Below are 24,609 nucleotides of genomic sequence, written 5' to 3'. Positions count from 1 at the left end.
AACACAATTGCCAGACCACCATGAGGAAAGTTTCACCCACTGCACATATTAATTGAACCTGACTAGCACAGGTACAAACCACATCTCTATTTTTGATCCAAGAACTGAATAACACATACCTTTGAAAAATGCTTGAAGAAATCAAGTCAAACACACATGGACAAGTAAAATAATCACTTTACAAGAAAGCAGACCCAAGTAGGACAGAATAAAATATTTAAACAGCCTAAAATCTAAGCTTTCATGGGTGACGTATACCAGAAACTCAAGGTTTCATATCTGAATGAAACATTTAATTTTTTTTTCACAGGATTTTCACCTAATCAGAATTATTCAGCGAGACTATTTAAATATTCAAAATATTTTTAAAAATTTCTTTTCGGTTAATATTGTGGAATAAAGGTTTCAAATATTTGCTGTCCAATCACTCACCAGTTTCTGACTTTCCCAGGACAGGAGAGTATGAGTAGTTCTGACTACTGTACTCTCCACAACCCACAGTGTTCTCCCTCAGCTGAGGGCCAATAATCCTTTCCTGAGTGCTGTCATCATGTCCACTGCTTTCTGCTGTACCAGACTCATCCTGTAGAGATATAGTACACTCAAGTGACATCCTTTTCTATGATCAACAAATGATTAAGTCCATAAAAATAACTTAAGGATGATGCATAGTAATAAGTAAATTACAGAAAATAAACCACAGTACAAAGTCAAAACCCAATTTTACTTTAATAATCCACAGAATGTCTAGCATTTGGATCAATAATTTATTTGAAGATATCTACATATTAGAATCATTCATGAGCATTTTAACAGTGCAACAATTCAGAAATTCAGGTCCTTCCAGCTATCAGGTAAACTTTGTTCCCCAAGCAAACACATAGCAGATTTAATAAAGTAGCTATGATGCCAATGAGACTAAATAAAGCCCTAGTTATAAATCCTATGCCCTGAACAAGAACAATTAAATTCGTTGCTTTTGGGACTCAACCTCCTCCCCAACAGAATGTGTGCATTCAGCAAAACAGCAGGTGCCAAGTAAATTTTCTTTTCACCTCTTCCTCTGTCCACATATATTTTCTAAGCTTTTGTGAATTGCTATAAATGTATCACTTGATTTGAGTGACATAGGCAATAGGCACAATTGACATAATAAGCACTGCTCCAACTCAAAATACTGTGCACACAATAAACACTTTGAAGACTTTTATGTTTTAAATTTTTCGCATCCCTCAAGGAATTACAAAAACTCAAATTACAAGACAACAGTTTTTGATTGAAGCAGTTATTCTAAATGTCAGCAGGACAAGCTGTGATCATAGTTAGAGTCCACCTACCGATGCAAACTGGGGCTGTTCACCATCTTTATCTGTGAGATGTAGAAAATTTTTCTTTCCTGGTTCAAATCCAGAATCAGCAAGAGATTTTTCACTAGAGTAATCCAGGGGGCTCTGAAACAGGGCACAATTAAAGGTTAGGTTTAGACTTGTTAAATGACAATTTCAAAGTTGGGCATAAGCTAACAGACCTGGAGTTGTTTGAATGAAGTACATGCAATCTGGGATTTCTCCACTGGAGACATATAGTTTAAACTCTGCCCCAGCTGGGAAAATTGTGTCCAATTCTTTAAAGCGAAAGAAGTTGCGCAATAGAAACAAATGATTTATACAACTGTTCCAATGATTAGGGATAATAGTTATGTAGGAAAACTGAAAACTTTGTGAATTGTCTCCTTAGGGGAGAGGTAAGCAAGAGTTGAATTAGGTTTACTGTCACATGTACTCACATGAATACAGTGAAATGTTTATAAGCTGCCACTTACTGCACCATCTTAGGTACAAAGGTACCTAGATACAGAATCTTAGGTGCAAAGCAGAAAAATAAGGAAAACAAAGTTAAAAGGTTAAACATTACAGTCCTCCTTACTAAAAGGTAGAAGGACAAAGAAACGCTTAACAGTTAAACGCCAGAGTTCAAAAGTGTCTGGTAACTGATTAGTGTTTTTTAAACTCATGAAGGAATTAGGTGGAGTAAATAAAGGAAAATTGCATCCAAAGAATGGAGGGTATATGACCAGAGAATAACAATTTAAGACGACTGACAAAAGAGCCAGAGGTCCCTTTGGGTAAACGCTTATTTTTAAATATAAGTACCTAGAATGTGAATGCACTGCCTGATATGAGGTGGATACAAATTCAATAGCAGCTTTCAAAGAAACTCAATAAATACTTGGAGCAAAAAAAACTGTACAAATATGGAAAAGTGCTGGGGAATGGGAATAATTGATTTGCTCATTGAAAGACCCAATGCAGAATCAAAGGACTGAAAGGCATCCTGTGGTGCTGAATAATTCAGTAATTGCATAATTGAAGAGGTTTTGGTAGCATTAGGAAAATAATTAACTCAGCTAAATTGAATATTATGGAGCCAAGGGAACCCTGCTACTTCTGTGCAAAGTGACTCCTGGACAATTCCCATTGTTTTTACTACTGAGCAGTGTAACACGGTTACTTTTAGACTGTTTTCTTAAAATAAGATAAAACAGAGCATTGGAGCATTACATTTCCTTTGGGATCTTTACAGCCCCACACATTACCAGAAAATAAATCAATTTTCACTTTAATGCCTCAATTCAAGCTACCTCAACCACATCTTAGGCGGTGTATTCAAGATTCTAACTATATGCTGCATGAAAACATTCTTCCTCAAGGATAAACCATCAACTGAAGATGACCTAACCCCTACTTGAGGACTATGAAGCTTAAGACTACAGAATCAGCTTGGTAAAAACAACGACTGCAGATGCTGGAAACTAGATTCTGGATTAGTGGTGCTGGAAAAGCACAGCAGTTCAGGCAGCATCTGAGGAGCAGTAAAATCTGCTCCTCGGATGCTGCCTGAACTGTTGTGCTTTTCCAGCATCACTAATACAGAATCAGCTGATGACGCATGTAGTCTGTTTCATTTTGCTCCAAGAACTGAGTGAAGATGACTTTGTTTAAAAGGACATCGGAATATACATCCTATTGAAGCAGAGGGGAGTGTATTATGACCACAGCTATAGAAGTGCACCGTTGCTCTAGTCCCACGACTCCATGCAACACAACGTAAAATAAAAATACTTTTTCCAAATCCCAAAATGGCCAAATAAATGCTTTATCAAATCAGGTTTTAATTTTTTTTTAAAAAATCCATCAAGTGTCTTAAGAAACACAATGATTGGTTTAATATTTAAAATATTCAATGAATACGCAATAATTAGTTAGTAATATATATTCTTAAAGAGTCATAGAGCATGCAAATAGACACCAGTCCAGCTGACCATAATCCCAAATACTCAATGCACTGACCAACAATGGTAAGCATATCAAATGCCTTCTTCACTATCCTATCTACCTGCGACTCCACTTTCAAGAAACTATGAACCTGCACTCCAAGGTCTCTTTGTTCAGCAATCTTCCCCAGGAACTTACCATTAAGTGTCTAAGTCTTGCCCTGATTTGCCTTTCCAAAATGTAGCACCTCACATTTATCTAAATTAAGCTCCATCTGCCATTCCGCAGCCCACTGGTTGTGTTCTTCCAGCCTCTTGCTTGTCTACTGAAAAATACACTTCAGTCAACTGTCATTCTTCAAGGCAAAGATATACAGTGAAGACTATGCTAAAATCTGTCACTATGTTATTCTGGCAGGTCAAGTGGAGTCGCAGGTAGATAGGATAGTGAAGAAGGCATTTGATATACTTGCCATTGTTGGTCAGTGCATTGAGTATAGGAGTTGGGATTTCATATTGCAGCTGTACATGACATTGGTTCGGCCACTTTTGGAAGTCAAGTCACTAATCATGCAAAGTTATTTCTGAAATCTTTCAGACACAGCTTGCTAAAGAAATACAATATTGCGAAGATCATCCAATCACTCTTTCAGAAGAACAAAAGTTTGAACCTGAATGCAATTGGGTTTCTGCTCAGATTAGATGGACAGCCATTCCTCACAGGCTTCTCCTCCCTCAACTGAAGGCCAGATACCAAAGCACTCTCCATCACTTTTCAAAACATCTCTTTCAAGGTTATTGGGCAAAACAAATAATTGAGTGTCATGTGATTTCTAGGAAGCCTCATGAAGGTAAACCTGGATTAAGGTCTCTACTATCACTGTAGCAGTAATTGCTCTTAAGGGCATTGCCTCAGCAATTCAAGCAGCCATCTCCAGAATAGTAAAGATATGCTGGCATTCTGCTTTTATTTTTAGTAATGGTTCCACACAATCCATGAAAACCATATTAATTTAAAAATCACACAACACCAGGTTATAGTTCAACAGGTTTAATTGGAAGCACACCAGCTTTTGGAGCAACGCTCCTTCATCAGGTGGTAGTGGAGGGCTGATGAAGGAGCATCACTCCAAAAGCTAGTGTGCTTCCAATTAAACCTGTTGGACTATAACCTGGTGTTGTGAGATTTTTAACTTTGTACACCCCAGTCCAACACCGGCATCTCCAAATCATATTAATTTAGTTCCTCAAAAAAGCTGGTAATGATTGCATATTACAGTTTCCCATCATGTGACATGCACAGCGCATTTTACAGAGCTGTATACATCCTTCAGAAGACCTAGCTAGTAAAAATGTTGACTTAAGTGTTTGGATCTTCCCAATTCCTACATGTCTTTCCATAACAACTTCACAGGCTTTGTTTAATATTTCTCAACAATTATTAGAAGACAATGGAGGCGATGGCCTTGTGGTATTACCATGAGATTATTAATCCAGACACCCACCCTAGTAATGTTCTGGGGGGTCCTGGTTTGAATCCTGCCACAGCAGAAGGTAGAATTTGAATTCAATAAATATCGGAATTAAGAGTCTAATGATGATCGTGAAACCATTGTTGGATTGACAAAAAAACCCATCTAGTTCACTCACCTTGCCATCTTTACCTAATTTGGTCTACATTGACTCCAGACCCACAGCAATGTGGCTGACACGGAATTTCGTCTGGGCAATAAATGCTGGCTTGGTCAGTGATGCCTACATTCCACAAATGTATTTTTAAAAAGTACCACTATTTAGTGAGCTATTGCGTACTCTTTAATGTTACTTCCGTGATGGAAGCCTCCACTTCTCTCATTTTTCACGTAGTAACATTCCATAAATCCAGCTTCTTCAACTTCCCTTTGTGGTGATTTGGCTACTTCACAACTCTGAATCGACTTGGTGAGTTTAAGAGAAGAATTACTGATCACTCCCTTTGAATTACCCAAATCCTCAATGAACGTTTCAGGCAACTGTATATCTGTCTGTTGTGTCAAGTCAATTGCCAATGATAGACTTTATTTAGCCCCTGTTCAAGTCACCACATACGAAGGAACAATTCCTGCAACTTTCCTTTAACTGATCTGTCTACTTGACTTCACTTTGCCTTTGCATTAGTACTAAAAAAGACACCACCTTCATCTCCTAGCATCACTGTGCAGAAGTGATTCAAATCCGACCAAGGTAAACTATGGTCACCCCCGACGGTTACTGCCCTCAACATTTGGACATACTCTCTAATAATTCCATTTCACTAAAACTTTAGCATGCTTGTCATTTTCTCAAAGAAAATTCATACCTTTCCCCAATAAAAGACTTGAGTGGCTTATGTACTTGTCTCATTTCAAGAATAACAAATTAACTCTTAAGTACTTTGCTTTCTACCCCGGCACTCAAGTATTTAAACTTGGTCTCACAGCTGAAGCCAGAACTTCCAGCAATCTGCACAAAGGTGTCCCATCTACTGAACATCTTAGTGTTCCTATCATCAAAGTCACTTCTATCCCCAGCATCTTCCGTTCTGATTCAAGAGAGAGATCCTGGGACTTTCCCCATTATCCCTTTCCATGCCTGGTTATTTGTCCTCCTTTCAACTTCCCACCATCTATTCTTCTCAGGCTGGTGGGAGTGACAGACTCGTGGATCAGCTTGTAATTATCAATCATCTCAACTGACTGTCTTGCTGCTGCTACCTTCCAGTTTTCAATGTGAGTTCATTCTAATGAAGGGAGAGAATTTTTAAATTCTTCCAAAAGTAGTACTTTCTTAAGGCACTCATATACGATCTTTATCTTTAATGCCTGCATCCAACAGTGAAATTATTTTACTTTATCCTCTCAAATTCTACAAAGTCTACCCAGGATACTTCCAGATATTCTGTTGAAAGCCTCAGGGACCAACTCATGCACACAACAGCCTTCTTTATAACCTCAATCTACAGAAGCCTCCTCAGAAAACAAAATTTTATGTGGCCTGATTGTCAACCAGCTTTGACTGAGCTATGTTCAGTTTTCTTTCATCCATCTCGTATACTTTCAAAAGAAAAGAATCAAAAAGGCCTCAGAATTCCTTTTATTAAACTTTGGGAGCACTTGCACAAATTCAAACAGTTCATCACTGAGTTTGGATCAGACTCAGATCGTTCCTCATCAGAATATCCTCTGGGGTCAGAGGTCTTGCTTTTTTAAGTTCAACTTTTAAATTTCTTTCCCCTTTTCTCTTGCTGTCCAGGTCTTGCTACATTTGGCCATAGACTTCTCCAGCATCTAAGGACACTACATAATCATTAACAAACATCCCCAGTTCTGGCTTCATGTTGGAGGATAAGTCATTGTTGAAGCAGCTGAAGATCGTTGGGGCTAGGACACCACACTGAGGCACTCAACTAGGCTAACTGACCAGTGAATTTCTACTGTAAGCTTTACTGAAACAATGTTCATTCAAAAGAATCAAATCAATCTAACAAAGCAGTGTGCAGATGGAATCCTCAACTACAGTAGGAGGTTTGGGATTACTTAGAGACCACTCTTGGGACTAAGTGCCATTTGGGAGACACAGGTGACATAAGGATACAATATTATTAAATATCTTGCACCCACAGAGAAGTACTTTCAACATCACCAGGGTAGGTGAGAAGTACTTTCAACATCACCAGAGTAGATGGAAAGTGAGGAGCAGAGTAATGGAACACAGGCATCCTGGGGAACAATGATGGATGCAGAGGCTGGCAGCAGTGTTGTGTTAGTAGGACCTAGCAGCAGAATAGCAATTTTCAGACTTTTCAGGCAAGTACAGCTGGAATCCATCATTCTCTTTCTTCCCCTCTCAGATTACAATTGCCATTCTGCCCAGTGTTCCCTAATACAGTTCACAAAAAGTCTTTATATATGGGCAAGGATTCCTCTGAACATTTGTAAGAGCATGATAAAACCAGAGCCAATGCTTACTTTGTGAATACTTCATAGTCACTACCAATGAAGTGATGTAAAGAAATAAAGCAATTAAAAAATGCATGGTAGAAGAAGAATGGAAGAGAACCAATTACTCAAAATGAACATAAAAGAACATTACAGGTGAGGTATCATGGTAGCCACATTGCTGAATTAGTAATTTAGATTAATAATTCAGTGGCTAGAATTGAAATTCCAACATAGCTGGAGTTGTGAATTATTTTGACCAAATAAAATTTGAAATAAAAGCTCAGTGTATGTTCACCATGAAACTACTGGGATATTAAAAATGTATTTGGTTCTCTAACTACTTTAGGAAGAAAAAAATTCTCAGTCTGGCCGAAAGGTCTATATACAACATCTGGCCTGATTCTTAACCACAATGTGAAATGGCCAATTGTGGTCAGGTTTAATAAACATCACACAATGGTAGCAGTTAAAACACAATAGTGCAACTAGAGCAAATAAATGATGGCCTTGCCAGAAACACCAACCTTTTGGTGATAGATATAGGGCAGATGTCAGAGGTAGGTTCTTTATTCAGAATAGTAAGGGCATGGAAAACCCTGGACAGTAGTAGACTCACCAACTTTAAGGCCCTGCAATAGCAGTAGACTTGCCAACTTTAAGGGCATTTAAATGGTCATTGGATAAACATATGGATGATAATGGAACAGTGTAGGTTAGATGGGCTTCAGATTGGTTTCACAGGTTGGCACAACATCGAGGGCCAAAGGGCCTGTACTGAGCTACAATGTTCTATGTTCAAGTGAATGAAATTAAAAACTAAGATACACTAAGATTCCAAGCATGTTTAAAAAAAGATCTATAATAAAATGAAAATGCAACACAAAAACATATTAAACAGACAGGATAAAACTTGAGGACCTGATATTCTTTTGGAATTCTAGGGAAGTTTTAAATAGAAAGCGCTAAGTTGATCATTACACTTCAAGTTCCCTCAAAATGAACAAGACTAAAGGGAGGGCGGCAGTGGTTAGTACTGCTGCCTCACAGCGCCAGGGACCCGGGTTCAATTCCCACCTCGGGCAACCGTCTGTGTGGAATTTGCACATTCTCCCCGTGTCTGTGGGGGCATCCTCTGGGTGCTCCAGTTTCTTCCCGCAGTTCAAAAATGTGCAGGTTCGGTGAATTGTAGTGTTAGGTGCATTAGTCAGGGGTGAATGTAGGGGAATGGGTCTGGGTGGGGTTGCTCTTCGGAGGGTCAGTGTGGACTTGTTGGGTTGAAGGGCTCATTTCCACACTGTAGGGAGTCTAATAACCAGACAGATGGCAAAGCTATGAGGCAAGGAAAGTCAGGAAGCACCATAAATCAAAGCTAACAGGGCAACTGGAGATTTTTTGTGTGTGTGTGTGTGTGTGTGTGTGTGTGTGTGTGTGTGTGTGTGTGTGTGTGTATATATATATATGATAAATTATATACTTCCATAGTCAGGCAACAAATGGTGAGGTAGGCACATATGACTGTGGCCGAATTGGCTATTGTGCACAAATAATGGTAATCAGCTTATAAGCCCATTGGTGAGATGCCACTTGAGCTTGTTTAACCAGGTTTTCCCAATTGTGAATTGGTCAGTTTAAATCACTAAGCAGCCACTATAAATAAATGCAACAAGATCAAATACTTTTGATTTCCTGGTCAAACTCACCTGGTCAGCGTTGTTAAGACCACTGGTCCACACTAATTCAAAGGTGCCAGTAACATAGCCCGCTTTAGATGCGACATCATCGAACAGTTGTCTGAGTGGAGTGGATGCAGGAAGGTTTAGGGTGAGCCGCTGAGTAACTGCCTTGGCATTGGTGGTGTCCTGAACAATGCACAGCACCCGTGGTTCATCTGCTGCAGTCTCTGACTATGGAGAGATTTTGTATTTTTTAAACAAAGATAAGCCATTACAAATCAGTGAACAAAATCAAAGATTCACAATAAGAATATAAGAACTAACAGCAAGAGTAGATCATACATCCCATCAAATCTGCTCCACTATTCAATACAATCATGATTTTTCACTGTTTCAACCCCATTTTCCCACCCTCTTCATTCCTCAGATACCAAAAACCGTCTCAACTTTACGCTCAATAATGAAACATCCAAAGCCCTCTGGAGTACACAGTTCCATAGATTCTTAACCTTCTGAAGGAATTTCTGATCAACTGAATTCTAAATGAATCACCCCTTATTCTGAGACAGTTCTCCAGATTCTGTTTTCTTGGCTGGGAAATCTAACCTTTCAGGTTCTTTTAGAAATAATGCAATTTATTTGCAGCATTTGGTAGCACAATACCTAAACGAATTGGGACTCAGTTAGTTCTGTTGGCTGGACAGCTGGTTTGTGATGAACAGTGATGCCAACAGCATAGGTTCAATTCCTGCACTAGCTGAGGTTACCATAAAAGAGACTGTTTCTCAACATGGTGGCAAGTCAGGGTTCAAACAAAATACACAAGATTACAAGAAAAATTCTGAGCAAGCAAATGTGTGATTATAAATCAAAGGCAGATCAGAAACTTTGCTGAAATTGTATTGCTAATGCAACCATGGAATCCCAGTATCATACATAAGGCACCATACCTCTACCTCCTCTTTGAATGAGCTTTCCTATCAATTCCACTTCCTGTTCTTTCCTGTAATCTTGCAAGTGTTTTTCCTTCAAGTATTTATCAAAGTCCCTTTTGAAGCCACTACAGAACTGCATGTGCTTCTATCACCCACCAGGACAGTGCATTTCAGGTCACAACTTCATATTTGTATTATCACTGGTAATTTTGTTCTTCCTACTCTACTCAATCTAGCCCCCTCATTAGCCTTGAATTATTCAATTAAATCTTACCTTAGTGCAAATACATTAATCTATCTCTCACAAGTGACTTAGTGCTGGTGTGCTTTCAAAAATTTTATTAAATGTTTCTCTGCGGGCCCCACACCCATCTATCTAGACTGCTTGATAATCAAGTAAAAGATGTCGATCATTAGCTTTCCCATCGCTTTTGGGACAAAGTACAGAGAGGTAAAGTACCACATGTTACTCATTAATTAGCAATGGCAACATTTGAGCTAATTCTATCCCCAAGCACAATATTTTCTGATACCATGGTTCTCTCACCAAACCTTCCCCTCCACTTTTCAAACCTCAATCACAAAAACAGTCAAGACTCTTTCTACACCAAACAAGATGCCTCTCATTTGTTTCCACAGGGTTGTCTCTCCTTTTAGACCTTCCCTATATAGCACTATATATGAAGGTCATTGCAGACGCAATGGGCTGAAGGTCCTCCTAACACACTGTGGGGAGTCTACTATTCTAAACTAAGCAGAATGAAGGGAATATAATTAGGTCAGAAAATCTCTAACATAAACCTGTGAAAATGCCTTCAGGATGAGAAGCAAAGCACCACTTTGAATACACTCCAAAGAGTTCCCCATTCGTCACCTGCTCTGAATCATGACACAGCTATCTTGTCAATATAATAGTTACTCAGCAAAATCATTGCTAGAACTTGAAAATGATATTATCCTTTTATGGAAGATATAAATAACCCATATTTTTAGCACAACAGTCCACCTAAAATCTGCACTCAGTAAAAGGAACATTAAGAGAGAAGATGCCCTTCTTATCCAAGTAAAAGCAATTATTTTGGTTTTTTTTGGGGGGGGGTGCCTTAATGGATCCTGTTTGAAGACTTTAGAATTTTCTCTCTTGTCCTTGGTGCTTAAAGCTGTTTTAAACACACTGCAGTTCAACCAGAAGGCTGTGGTCTGCCAGAATATTCTTAATTCAAAAGATTCGCAGAGCCATCCAGTTTCAAATTCTCCTTCTCTCTGCTTCAAAAAGCAGAATTGTCTTCCACAGCTGAAGAATACATGGGTCTTGATCGTTTTTAAGTTGCAAAGCTCTTCTGGTGTTTCAGTCAGCTTCCATTTCAGTTCATAGTTGCAAAGGAAGCAAACCCATTGCCTTTTACAGTTTAAACCGTTGGGTAAATCTTCAAAGGAAACATCAAACTGCTGCTTTATAAAAAAAACGCCCACTACATTCAGGTAATGGTTTGGGAAGAACCCTTGACATAAACAGAATTGATTCCTGATGAAGGGCTTATGCCCGAAACATTGAATTTCCTGTTCATTGGATGCTGCCTAACCTGCTGCGCTTTTCCAGCAACACATTTTCAGCTCTGATCTCCAGCATCTGCAGACCTCACTTTTTCCATAAACAGAATAGCATTGACTTGACCAAGAGATTTTCAACAGCTGGATAGGAGGGAGAAATTAATCCCAGAGGTTTTCTAATCAAATTCATAGCTAGATATAAGACAATAATCTAAACTTGGCATTTCTCCTGGGACCTGCAATTCGAGGGGGGCAATGGAGGCAGGCAGATAGAAAGAGAGGGGGAGGAGAAAGCGGTGGGGGGGGGGAAAAAGAGAGAGAGAGAGAGAGAGAGAGAGAGAGGGAGGAAGGGAGGAGGCAGACAGACAAAGAAAAAAAAGAGGCAGATGAAGATGTGGAGGGGAAGGCAAATGGGGGAAGAGATAACAGACAAAAACAAAGAGTCAGACAGAGAAGAAGGGAGATTGAAGGGGAGGGGAGGCAGACGGAGGAGGGGGAAGCCGACAGAGAGAAAAAGAGGGGGGCAGAAGGGAGAGGGGAAAGCAGGGGAGGGGGGATGCATATGTTCCCAGGGCACTTCAGCATTTAAGTAAATACTGGGCACTGCATGTCAACTCAAGCATGCAAGGTGCATTGGATCTACTGAGGACACTGCTAATCATGTAGCTGAGCAATTGCTAGAGTAACAAAAAGCCAAACCAAGAGACAGCTTGTGTGCTAGACAGCCAATATGCCTATAACAGATTTAAAGCAGTCCACATTATTTCAGCTGAGAGGCTGAACCCAAAACGAAAACAATGCATTAAGTTGTAAAACCGCATCAAAGCAGCAAAAATAATCAGAAGTTATACCAAGAGCTGCCTGCATAATGATATGGGGATATAATGCGCTGGGATTCCTTTAAGTGTCTAAGTGGAGACATCACCAAAGGATGTGACGGCATACCTCAAGTAACCACTAGTTGAGGGTATCAACTGAGAATAAGATGTGCACTTCTATCTCATGTGCATGTTTTTCAGTTCAAGCTCCAACAAAAACCCATATTTTTATTGCATGTTGTCTATGTACCAGTGAATCCAATATCAGGCAAACATAGGAGCAAAAATATATTAGGAGAGTAAAAATCACAAGTTATACTCAAAACTATGTTTGAAGTGATACAAGGGAGCTTGGCACTAGCAAATTAGAAAAATAACACCATGGGAAATTAGTTGCTCCAACTGTGCAAGCTCTCAGGCATTTTTGCAAGACAGAAACAGGAAATTAAATAAGATAGGATTAACAATATCACTGATCGACAATTTTTTTTAAAAAATGGACGAGCATAATCTTGCCTTTTACAATCAGGTTTGAGTAATTATACATACATTTAAGAGCATTTTTGTTAGTATTAATATTGTCACAGCATCCGCAAATCAGAGACCATGCCTGTCATAGCCAAAATTGCATTGCAGTACGTTAGTCATTCGCATAGTTTCCATTTTCCATTCAATACAACTCAAATACTACCTGAGACAACTTCTTCCTCATTTCATCAAAGATACTTTGTCTGCAACTCCAGAACATTTCCTAAGATGCACAATAGTTACAAATTTAAATCTGATGAAATAAAAATGTAATTTTGTTCTGAAAAGTACACAATAGGGTACATATGCCAGGATATTTCTTTTTTAAAAAAAAAATTCTTTAAAGTAAGCAATGAGTACATAGCACAGTGCAAATTTACAAAGCAAAGGTATTGCAAAGAATATTGATAAGTCAACCTCTTTTGTATGTAAACAGATGAAGCTTTTGCTGCACTAGTCTGGTCTAATTAAAACTCATTCAACTGCAATATAATTAACCTTGCAATTTATTTTGAATGTCAAAACAAAGTCAATGAAATCAACATATAAGTTAAAACCCTGGTTACAATAAAACAAGGACAAGATATGGCCAAACAAATGACAATTCACAACATACTGACTGAGATTTGTCAAACGCCAAGAATAAGTTATGAAAGGTCTCTCTGAAATGATAAAATCTGCATATTAAAAAGTTTCAGAACCTATTTGTTTTATTTGTATTGGAAGCTTTTAGATCAAATTTAGTGGCAACCTTAAGGTTCAGATTGGTGAATCAGTATTTAACTTTTATACAAAACATTCAAAAGCAAATCCATGCACCTGCAATACTTCAATGCTCTTTTGTTTTGATTTGGAAATGCCGGTGTTGGACTGGGGTGTACAAAATTAAAAATCGCTCAACTCCAGGTTATAGTCCAACAGGTTTAATTGGAAGCACGAGCTTTTGTAGTGCTGCTCCTTCATCAGGTGGTTGTGGAGTACACAACTTGTTTCATTCCTCTTCACAAGCAGCACAGAATTTTGAAAGAAGGGAATGAAATCTAACATTGATTTCATGGCACTTTCATTCTCAAATCGTAACTTGAAGTGAAAGGTTGGAGAATCAAGTATGGATCGCATTTGCAAAATTTGAACCCATAAACTCAGAATGAAAGTCAACACTCCACAACTTGCAATGTTCACAAATGAATTAAAACCCCATTTCAGAGAAGCTGCATGTTATAGTCATGGTGTCAGGTGTTCTGTCACCTAAAACGAACTACCTTAACAATGTTGCAAATGTGTTGCTGGTCAAAGCACAGCAGGTCAGGCAGCATCTCTGCCTGACCTGCTGTGCTTTGACCAGCAACACATTTGCAGCTGTGATCTCCAGCATCTGCAGACCTAATTTTTTACCTAAACAATGTCACTGGTATCAAAGGATTCTTTTAAAAAAATGCTATTCTCTTCCTGCAGCTGAATGTAAAATTGAATTTCACATTTGTTACGATATGGGATAAACCCACTCCCCACTAATTTATCCGACAAAACCCATGCTGTAATTAAAATTCGAGTGTCAAGGAACTATTCCCAAAAGTCAGTAAGGTAAAAATTAACAACTTCATTTTTTTTTAAAAAGGCTAACAAGAGAATAATTAACTATTTAAACTCCTTTCTCTAACCTATCCTTTACCTTCCCCTCTGCAATACTAGTCCGATAACCCCTGCCATCACCTCCCCTCTCCCCCATCTCACCTAGAGTAAGATTTACAGAAAAATTCAAATTTCAAAACAAGCTAACTGTCAAATTTTTTCTTTATATCCTCCTCTGGAGATCGGCCTTCCAGGTCGGTGTAGACGTTTTTCCTTTGTGCAAACTCCTTCTCTAGACAGGTACCTCTCAGAGTTCTCACCAGCAACCTACATTTATTGGTCTTTTCGCAGTTCTCTAACAATTTATTTTTTGGTTTTATGCCCCAAAGCATCAGGTCATTTCATTGGTGTTAATACTGTCAAAATACTAAATTCAAACTCAATTGCAGTCTGGTATTTTGGGGCATAATTTAAACTGATTGGCCGAACTTGAATTAGTTTTTTGTCTCCAGGTGACCCAGCTACTCTAGCTGTGTGACCAAATGTTACACTGTTGCCTTGTTCAGAAGGCTTGGTGCTATGTCAGGTAGTTCTGCGAGCTTTTAAACTCTCTTAAAAAGGTACAGTACCCCTCACACCTTCATAACACATAAAAGTTTAGGGTTACCAGTTTTTAATAATACTGATTTCGGATAAAATTAAAATATTCTTTCCATTGTCATAACTAATAATATATTCAGCCAACTTAGGAGAGCCTCACTGTGTACTCATTTTCCCCTTTCAAGTGCCACTTCCAACTAGCTCCTACATTGTGGTCACGTTTTTATGGTTGCTGTCAGTTAATGGAAATTTTGTCAATAACTTCAAAAGTTCATTTGAATAAGGGATTCAGAATCTGCATGCAGGAATGCTTTCACTATATCCTCACTAAATTTGCATTCTACTGCTACAGAAGGTGGAAAAGTCATTATCAATGGTCGAGATAAAAACAAAATGCTCAAAATGCACAGCCAGGCAGAACATCTCAGTCATAAATCACAGAAACAAACACAGAAGTGGGTTTTCAGACCAGCAAAGTCTGCACTGCCAGAAGTTCACCAAATCTACACCATCCCATCAATCAGCACTTGGCCCATAGCCTTGAACATTATGATATTTCAAGCGCTCGTAGAAGTACTTATCAAGTTTCCCACCTTCACCCGCCCAGGCAGTGCATTCCAGATTCCCACCACCCCTCTAATCCCCTCCTAACCTCCAGCCTTCCACCTTTTATGGTCTTGTTATTGACCCTTCAACTGCTTTCTATTCACTGTGTTCTCCCCACCCGCACCCCCCCACCCCGCCCAATCTTATACAGCTCAATCAGGTCTCCTCTCAATTCTTTCTGCTTGAAAGAAAACCTGAGCTTATCAAGCCTTTTTCCATAGCTAAACTGCTCCATCCCAGACAACAGCCTGGTGAATCTCAACACCCCTTTCCAGTGCAATTACAACCTTTCTATAATGTGGTAATCAGAACTGCCAGAATATTCCTTGCGGCCTCACCAAGGTTAGCTCCAAATAACCTCGAGTGTCATACTCCATGCCACAAATGATAAAGGCAAATGCCTTTTATGCCTTTTTAACAGCCTACTAACTTGTCCTTCAGGAATCTGTGGACAAGAACCCCAAGATTTCTATATTCCTCTGAGCTAGTATTCCTAGTATACTGTCATTCATTGATTATTCTCTCACCTGCTCTCTACGTCCTCCCATAACCCAAGACTTTCTTCCACACTGTCAACCAGTCAGTCAATCTTCATGTTATCTGCAAACTTATCATCCTCCTCATATTATCTTCTATATTGTTTATGGACAACAACTACTGACCTAGCACTGACCCCTGTTGTGCATCACTGGACACCAGTCTCCAGTCATCCAGATGCCTACCACTATCTTCTGTCTCCTACCAACTTGCAACTTGGGATCCAATTTGCCAAGTTACTCAATCTCATATACTTTTATCATCTTTATCAGTCTCCCACATGGGACTTGTTAAAAGTCTTACTGAAATCCATATAAACTACATCAACTGAACTCCCCCCACTGGCATGCCTTGTCACCTCGTCAAAACATTCAATGAAATTTCTTATGAGTGGCAGGCCTCTGACAATGTCCTGAGCAAACTATGCCACTCCAGGTGGAGAGTAACTCTTTTCTTGAGCATTTTCTCCATCAGTTTCCCTACCACTGATGAGACTCATTGGTTTGTAATTCTCTTGTTTCTCTCCACCACCCTTCTTGAAACATGGAACCACATTAGCTTTTCTTCAGTCCTCTGGCACCTCCCTCTGGACAGAGGGGAACACAAAAATTGGGGGAGGGCCATTAACTTTCCTTCCTTGTCTCCCACAACAGCCTGGACCCCACCTATCCACACCCAGGGATCTGTCTACTTTCAAGCCTGCTGAAACTTCCTCACTTGTTACGTCAAACTGCTCAAGAACCTCTCAGTCACTGCTCTGAATTCTGGATCTACATCTTTTTCCAAAGGTTTGGCAGATGTGAAGTACTCTTAACACACTATCCATTGTCCTCCAGCTTCACACACATTTCCCACTTGGTCCCTAATGAGTCCTACTCTTTCCCTGGTTATCCTCTTCTTCTTGATACTCAGAAAAAAACTTGAAGAATCAAGATAAAGTGCCAGTGTTTTTCATACTTGCTCTTCACTTTCCTAATTAATTTAAGTTCCTTCCACTTTCTATACTACATTAGGGTCTACATTGATTTGCTCTCTTTGTACCTGCTGACTTCTCCTGCCCTTCCTATCCAGTCTGGAATATTCACTGACATCCCAGGTTCTCTGTGCTTGCTGCTCCAACATGTCTCCCTTCAGGGAACATGTTGGGTTGGTACTATCACCAATTCCATGTTGAATATCACCAAATGTTATGTTGCAGATTTATCCATAAGTAATTGTCCCCAGGTCCTACCTTACATTAATAAAATCTTCATTCCCTCCAGTCCAAAACCCTTTTCTAAGACCATTTTTCTCCTTTCCAAAACAAACTTAGAACATAGTGTTGCATTTGATAAACTAAAATGCTGTCCCACTGCCACCTCGAACACTGGTCTAGCTTCATTCCCCAGAATTAAGTTCAGCACTCCTTGTTGGACACTTCTACATGTCAACGTCTGAACAGCTCTACTGGATACATTTCAAGAAATCTGTCGCTCTAAACCTTTTTACACAATGAGTACTTCAAATAAAATTGGGGAAGTTGAAGGTCCCTAATAAAAATTACCCTATTGTTTTTAGAAACCTTCAATTATCTACAAATTTGCTTCTCTGTTGACTGGGGGTCTTCTATATTCTCCCAGCAGTATGACCACCACCCCTTTTTATTTCTTAGTTCTACCCACAAAATCTCATTTAAAGATCCTCCCAAGCTATCATCCCCCACTGCAACAACTAGCACTAATTAATAAATGTGACATCACCACCTCTTCTATTTGTTCCCCTGTCCAGCCTGAAGATCCCATACTCCGGAATGTTGAGTAGTCAGTTCTACCCCTCCCTCAACCATATCGGAGTGAGGGCAACATCATCGCAATTCCATGTGTCAATCCACACCCTTAACTCATCTGTCTATCCTCTCACACTCCTTGCATTAAAGCAGAAGCGGTGCAGCCTCAGCTTTCCTTGGGCATCAATGCGGCTGAAGTCCCTGTGTCTAGGTTCCTTTAGTAAAGTATGCTGTGTCATCTCCCCTGTCGAACAAGTTTAAATTCCTCCCGGCAGCGTGAACAATTACATTCAGAGGACACTGGCCCCAGTCTGGTTCATATATTAACCATCCAACTTCTACAAGTCTCATCTTCCCCAGAAACAGCCCCAATAGTCCTACGAAAGCAGTGTATACTATCTATAAGTTGCACTCCACCAAGATACTAAGTGTCCTTTGACAGCTTTTCAAATTGTGACGTAAACCACCCAGATCCTTAAGTTTTGTATAAACTCATAGAAAGTTACACCACAGAACAATGTTTTTGGAAATGCTGTCAACCTGAAATGGTAACTCTGCTTTTCTCCACAAATGCTGTCCCAGCTGAGTATTTCCAGCTTTTCTTGTGTTTAATTTCAGATTTCCAGCATCCACAGTATTTTGCTTTGGCCTTACTGTCAATAATTGGTTAGATTAATAAGACTCTTATGCATTCTTTAATTGGATAACAGCCTCACTGGTAAGGTCCACAATTGCTGCCCATCCCTATTTACCCATGAGAAAGTCTTGGTGAGTCACCTTTTTGAATCGTAGTCCAAATAGCACAGTCACACCCACAGCATTTTCTATAGAGTTCCTGGTTTTTCAAGCAGCAGTGAAGAAGTTGTGATTGAGCTTCAAATCAGGGTGATATGGAAAACTTGCAGGTGTTTTCTTTTTATTCATTTACAGGCTGAGGGCATTGCTGGTTATGTCAGCATTTATTGTTAAGTGTCAACCTCGTGGCTATGGGTCTGGAGTCTGGGAAATCAAGTACCTTGTTTTTCTGTATGACGTTGAGCCTCTACATGTTGCTGGAGCTGCACTCAATCAAGTAAGTGGAAAATGTTCAGTCACATTCCTGGGTTGCTTTGTGGATGACAGACAGGTTTTGGAGAGATAGAGGTAAGTTAACACAGAATTCACAACTTGTGACCAGGTATTACAGTTACAGAATTTACTTGGCTGGCTCTGTTAAGTTTCCGGTCAAAAGTAACCAGCTGGATGATGGGTAATTACTTAACACAAATTGGAAAAAAAAGAGTTAGATTCTCTTTCTGGGATGGCCATTTCCAGGCAGGTGACAGAAGCTAGTCATTACAGAGAAAGCTAATACAACCAAGGCTCGCAAACGCAGAACTGCTTTTTATTTTAAGATGAGAAGAATATTGCAACATGAACAAGTTACTTTTAAAAGGGACCTAAACACTTAAAATGTTACATCTCAAAGTAATTAACAAACTAATGATAAAGTAAAGTAGTACAGGAGAAAAAGGAGGAAACGAATATTTCAAGAATGGGAGACCTGTTAGTAGAAAACTGAGTGACTCAGAAGAGAGACGAGTCCAGGGGTAGGGATTCTATCACTGCAGCACAAGAGTCCCTATTGGACTGCAGGGAATAAATTTGAGGAGAGATTATAGAAATTAGGTACATTTGCTCTAGAATCCCCAGAATGGCTCCTGTGCATAACGAACTGCCAGAGGAAATGATGGATGCAGGTACAGTTATAAAACTTAAAAGACATTTGGATAAGTACACAAACAGTAAAAGTTTGGAGGGTATGGGCTAAACACAGGCAAACTTAGTTTGGGAACATGATTAATGTGGACTAATTGGATGGAAGGGTCTGCTTCCATGCTGTATGACATTATGAATGATGAAAGAGGCTCAAGGAGCTAAATCGCCTACTTAGTCCCCATGTTACTAAAACATTAGAAATGTTGCATGCATGGACACTGTCAACTTTTACGATAACCTCTATATCTACATTCATGATGAAAATTGCCTTTGCCTAACAATAAATACGTTGACCACAATGAAAGCCCAGTTTTCACTTCTCTCCCAACTCCTTCCTCCCCAACCCCAATCCTCTGCAAAACAAAAAGCCTCAACTAGTCTAAACTCATTAGGATGGAAAAAACATGGATTAGGGATGTCTCAAAGCCTTTATTGTTGATCCCCTAGATAATGATTTGAAAGTGACAACTGAAAAGCTAACAAAGGAAAATTGAGTGCTACAAAACAACACGAGATTACCAAACTAAATGGAGGTCAGTATAGTTTAGGGAGGGGTTATATTAGACGACATCTGTTGGGTAAAATGAACTTTTCAGATCAAATAACTTAGCTCCTGTGGATAGGGCAAGGTGTCAAAAGTGGCAAGCTTTCCCACTAAATTCCCAGTTTTGCATTCATATTTCTGAGGGCAGGGGAATTCAAAACTAGAAGGCATAATTTTAAGATGAGAGGGGAAAGATTTGAAAGTGACCTGATAGGCAATTTTTAAACTCACAGGTTGGTGTGTGTATGGAACGAACTGCCAGAGGAAGTTGTCAATGCAGGTACAGTTACAACATTTGAGGGGGGTTTGGGCAAGTACATGAATAAGAAAGGTTGAGGGGGATATGGACCCAACACAGGCAAATGGGACTAGTTTAGATTGCACTTTTTGCTCGATTTAATTCCATGTAAGACATATTTTCTACCAGTTCATACAAAGGATTGAGACCAGAATAAACAAAATAAGCAAAGTGAAATATGAAAAATAAATGGCAATATGCTACAAAGATCAGATGGGCCAATGGGCTGAGGAGTGGCAGATGGAGTTTAATTTAGATAAATGTGAGGTACTGCATTTTGGGAAAGCAAATCTTAGCGGGACTTATACACTCAAGGTCCTAGCGAGCGCTGCTGCACAGAGACCTTGGAGTGCAGGTTCATAGCTCTTTGAAAGTGGAGTCGCAGGTTGATAGGATAGTGAACGCGGCATTTGGTATGCTTTCCTTTACTGGTCAGAGTATTGAGTACAGGAGTTGGGAGGTCATGTTGCGGCTGTACAGTACATTGGTTAGGCCACTGTTGGAATATCGCGTGCAATTCTGGTCTCCTTCCTATCGGAAAGATGTTGTGAAACTTGAAAGGGTTCAGAAAAGATTTACAAGGATGTTGTCAGGGTTGGAGGATTTGAGCAATGGGGAGGGGTTGAACTGGCTAGGGCTGCTTTTCCCAGGAGCATCGGAGGGTGAGGGATGACTTTATACAGGTTTATAAAATCATGAAGGGCATGGATAGGGTAAATAGACAAAGTCCTTTCCCTGGGGTGGGGGAAATCCAGAACTAGAGACAATAGGTTTAGGGTGAGAGGAGAAATATATAAAAGAGACCTGAGGGGCAACGTTTTCACTTAGAAGGTGGTACATGTATGGAATGAGCTGCCAGAGGAAGTGGTGGAGGCTAGTACAATTGCAACATTTAAAAGGCATCTGGACAGGTATATGAATAGGAAGGGTTTGAAGGTATGTGGGCCAGGTGCTGGCAGGTGGGACTAGATTTGGTTGGGATATCTGGTCAGCATGGACGAGTTGTACCAAAGGATGTGTTTCTGCGTTGTACATCTCTATGACTTTTTTTGCAAGGTTGAGGTTTAGGTTGTAGGTTTGCTCGCTGAACTGTAGACTTGATATCCAGACATTTCATTACCTGGCTAGGTCACCACGTTATATTCCAACAAGTTTATTGAGAAGCACTAGCTTTCGAAGTGCTGCTTCTTCGTCAGCTGTTGTGGAGCAGAATCATAAGACACAATTTATAGTAACTGGATTGCAGTGTCATGGAATGTAATATTAAACAAATTTAGCTAGAATTCTTTTATCTTTTAGAACGATCATGGCAGTTTCAGTCCCTTCATATGTAAATCTCAGAACATTTTTAAAGTTATGTTCTCAAGATAGCTTTAACAATAAATGATGTTAAAGTCTCTTTGAACAAGCTTCAGATCATCTGACCTAATCTCTCTTTAAATTTTTCAGTGCCTCTTTATTGTATAATCCTCCTGTAAAGTACCTTGGGATGTTTTATGTCCGAGGTGCTATGAATAAAGTTTTTATAAACACATCTCCCCCCCCACCCCACCTCCATCAAAGTTTCACCTGCACATCCACAAATGTCATTTATTGTATCCATTGCTCCCAATGCGGTCTCCTTTACATTGGGGAGACCGGACACATTCTCGCACAGCACTTTAGGGAACATCTCCAGGACACCCACACCAGCCAACCCCACCGCCCCGTGGCCCAATACATCAACTCCCCCTCCCACTCTGCCGAGGACATGCAGATCTTGGGCCTCCTCCACCGCCACTCCCTCACCACCTGACGCCTGGAAGAAGAACACCTCATCTTCTGTCTCGGAATACTTTAACCCCAGGGCATCAATGTGGACTTCACCAGTTTCCTCATCTCCCCTCCCCTCACCTTACCCCATTCCAACCTTCAAACGCAGCAATATCCTCCTGACTTGTCCTACCTGCCAATCTTCCTTCCCACCTATCCGCTCCATCCTCCTCTCTGACCTATCACCTTCATCCCCACCCCATCCACCTATTGTATTCTTTGCAACCTTCTCCCCAGACCCACCCCCTCCCATTTATCTCTGCACCCCAGAGGCTCCCTGCCTTCGTTCCTGTTGAAGGGCTTTTGCCTGAAACGTTCATTTTCCTGCTCCTTGGATGCTGCCTGACCTGCTGTGGTTTTCCAGCACCACTCTAACGTAGACTGATTTCCATCATCCACAGTCCTCACTTTTGCCTACTTTTCTTAAAGGAACCCTCATCCACATATAGTGTCTTCACAAGTGGTATTTTTAAAGTTTGATATTGTACTGGCATTAGAAAGATTTACAATTGAATCGAGTGCCACAATGCCCTCTTGGGCCTGATCAGGCCCCAACCCCAGTGGCTCACTGATGATGTTAACTAGCATAGTGGCAAAACATCCGAGAATAAATCTACAGCTCAGCGAGCAAACTTACAACCTCATTCACAACCTGAGCTACAAATCTTCTCCAAAATTGCAATGCGCTTATAGAGTGATAGGTTGGAGTCATTGGTTAAATAAAGTTTTCTATTTGCGACAGAGATTTGTAAGCATAATGAATCAGATCAGAGCAGATGAGATGACTATAAGCAACCTCGCTAAATACACTATACTTAGTGTACATTTAATATAGGGAGATGACTAATCACAGAAATTAATCGTGGCAAAACTAATTTATTCAAAACACAACAGGCAAATGTTAATTGAAGCCCCCATCACTTCCATTATCCAGTTCCACGAGGCAAATTACCAACCTGCATTTAAGTTATCCATATCTTTCTTGACTTAAAGATTGCACAATACTCCCAATGGCTCCACTGAGAATAAATCACTCTTCTCCAAAGCAATTATAGTTTTAAAGATGATGTGGTAAAACCATACTGCATTCTAAATGGGTCTGATCCTGGAGTTGGGCAGCATTAAAATAAACTGCCTCAAGCTTGCACATGATTTTGAATACTTCTCTGGCTTGCTGTTGCCAGCCTCAGAAGTTGCTTAGAAACTTTTTGATGGACAATTAACTGTACTCAAATGCTGTTCCAACTTTGTTCAGGTCATTCATTTCTGCTTTTATCATTCCAATGTGTTTATCTTGTATGCATCCACAATAACCTCTCATACCTTGAACCACTCACTTAACATCAGAGACCAGGACTAAATATTAATCACCCATAGACTAATCAACTAGCAATGAGGATCGTTACCATTACTTTTTCGATAATTAGAAGAGTATTTACATTACTACAAATAATGACTATAACTGCACATCAATGGATTCAAAGCCGACTACTGGTATAAGTGACCATTGCCAATGAACATGAGTGTTAAATGTTTTTGTAAAGCGTTCAAACGCATTTTGAAATTCCAGAATTATACCTCCGGTTTTATGAGGTCATTCTACAAGCTATCACAGATATGCTACTGACTCTTATGACTTTAAGCGAGCAGTGGGCCATGAAATACTCCCAAACATTTTCCCTATTCCCCCCCAACTCAGGTGTCTCATTTTTTTGCACATCAGAATTAGATGATTTCCTCCAGTTCTCAGATCTCCCACCACTGCCAACCTGCAAGTAGTCCAATGAAAATTCTATAGGCTTCTAATGGAGGCATTGAGGTTACATTGAGGCAGACATTTTGCTCTTGAAAAAAATACTTTGCACTCACAATGCATTTTTTTGGCTTCCATATGAGTTACAGACCACTTAGTTGCATTTACCCAAGCAGGCTTTACATATACAGTTGTGAAGGCAATTTGAATTGTAAATACTGTACATCCATTTCAGACAGTAGTGTTGGCAGATTATTTTCTTGCTGAATCTTATGCCAGTACACAAACTCCAGACACTAATAATTGTATCTCTTAATTCACAGCATCAACTACAATACAGAAAAGATAATTTGACAAAATATCAACCAATGTATACCTTCCACTGAAAGAGAGTCATTGTTACACATGTGTATCTAGCACGGGTTTTCCCTTTACTGCTAAAATATCCAGATTCCAGCACCCTTGTTCCATCACTGACTCCCAACATACATTAACCAGAATGACCCAATTCTAACCATGGCTTTATCAAGGCAGATAGAACTCCCTTCTTAAAGGGTGTGCTGTACTTTTAGGTAGCTTATACTGTAGGTGCTAATCAGAATGTCACTGGAGGCTGGTTGGTCACA

General features: G+C 39.8%; 1 protein-coding gene across 3 annotated transcripts in view; it reads right to left on the bottom strand.

Annotated features, from left to right (window-relative positions):
* Nucleotides 1-24,609, bottom strand: part of usp47 (ubiquitin specific peptidase 47) — a 153,823-nt gene that overhangs the window by 76,576 nt on the left and 52,638 nt on the right. For 2 of the 3 annotated variants that reach the window (XM_060838998.1, XM_060838997.1), the window contains exons 2-4: nucleotides 8,934-9,137; nucleotides 1,338-1,451; nucleotides 433-583 (exon numbers count right to left, since the gene is read on the bottom strand). In XM_060838998.1, the coding sequence (XP_060694981.1) occupies nucleotides 433-583; nucleotides 1,338-1,451; nucleotides 8,934-9,137 (469 nt within the window). Of the gene's footprint in view, nucleotides 1-432; nucleotides 584-1,337; nucleotides 1,452-8,933; nucleotides 9,138-12,901; nucleotides 12,962-24,609 lie in introns of all 3 variants that reach the window. The other variant, XM_060838995.1, reaches the window with a different exon arrangement.

Source organism: Hemiscyllium ocellatum, chromosome 18, assembly GCF_020745735.1.
Source record: "Hemiscyllium ocellatum isolate sHemOce1 chromosome 18, sHemOce1.pat.X.cur, whole genome shotgun sequence".
Classification (NCBI taxonomy): domain Eukaryota; kingdom Metazoa; phylum Chordata; class Chondrichthyes; order Orectolobiformes; family Hemiscylliidae; genus Hemiscyllium; species Hemiscyllium ocellatum.
The sequence above is the reverse complement of the archived record's forward strand: the minus strand, read 5'-3'. Positions and strand labels throughout refer to the sequence as shown.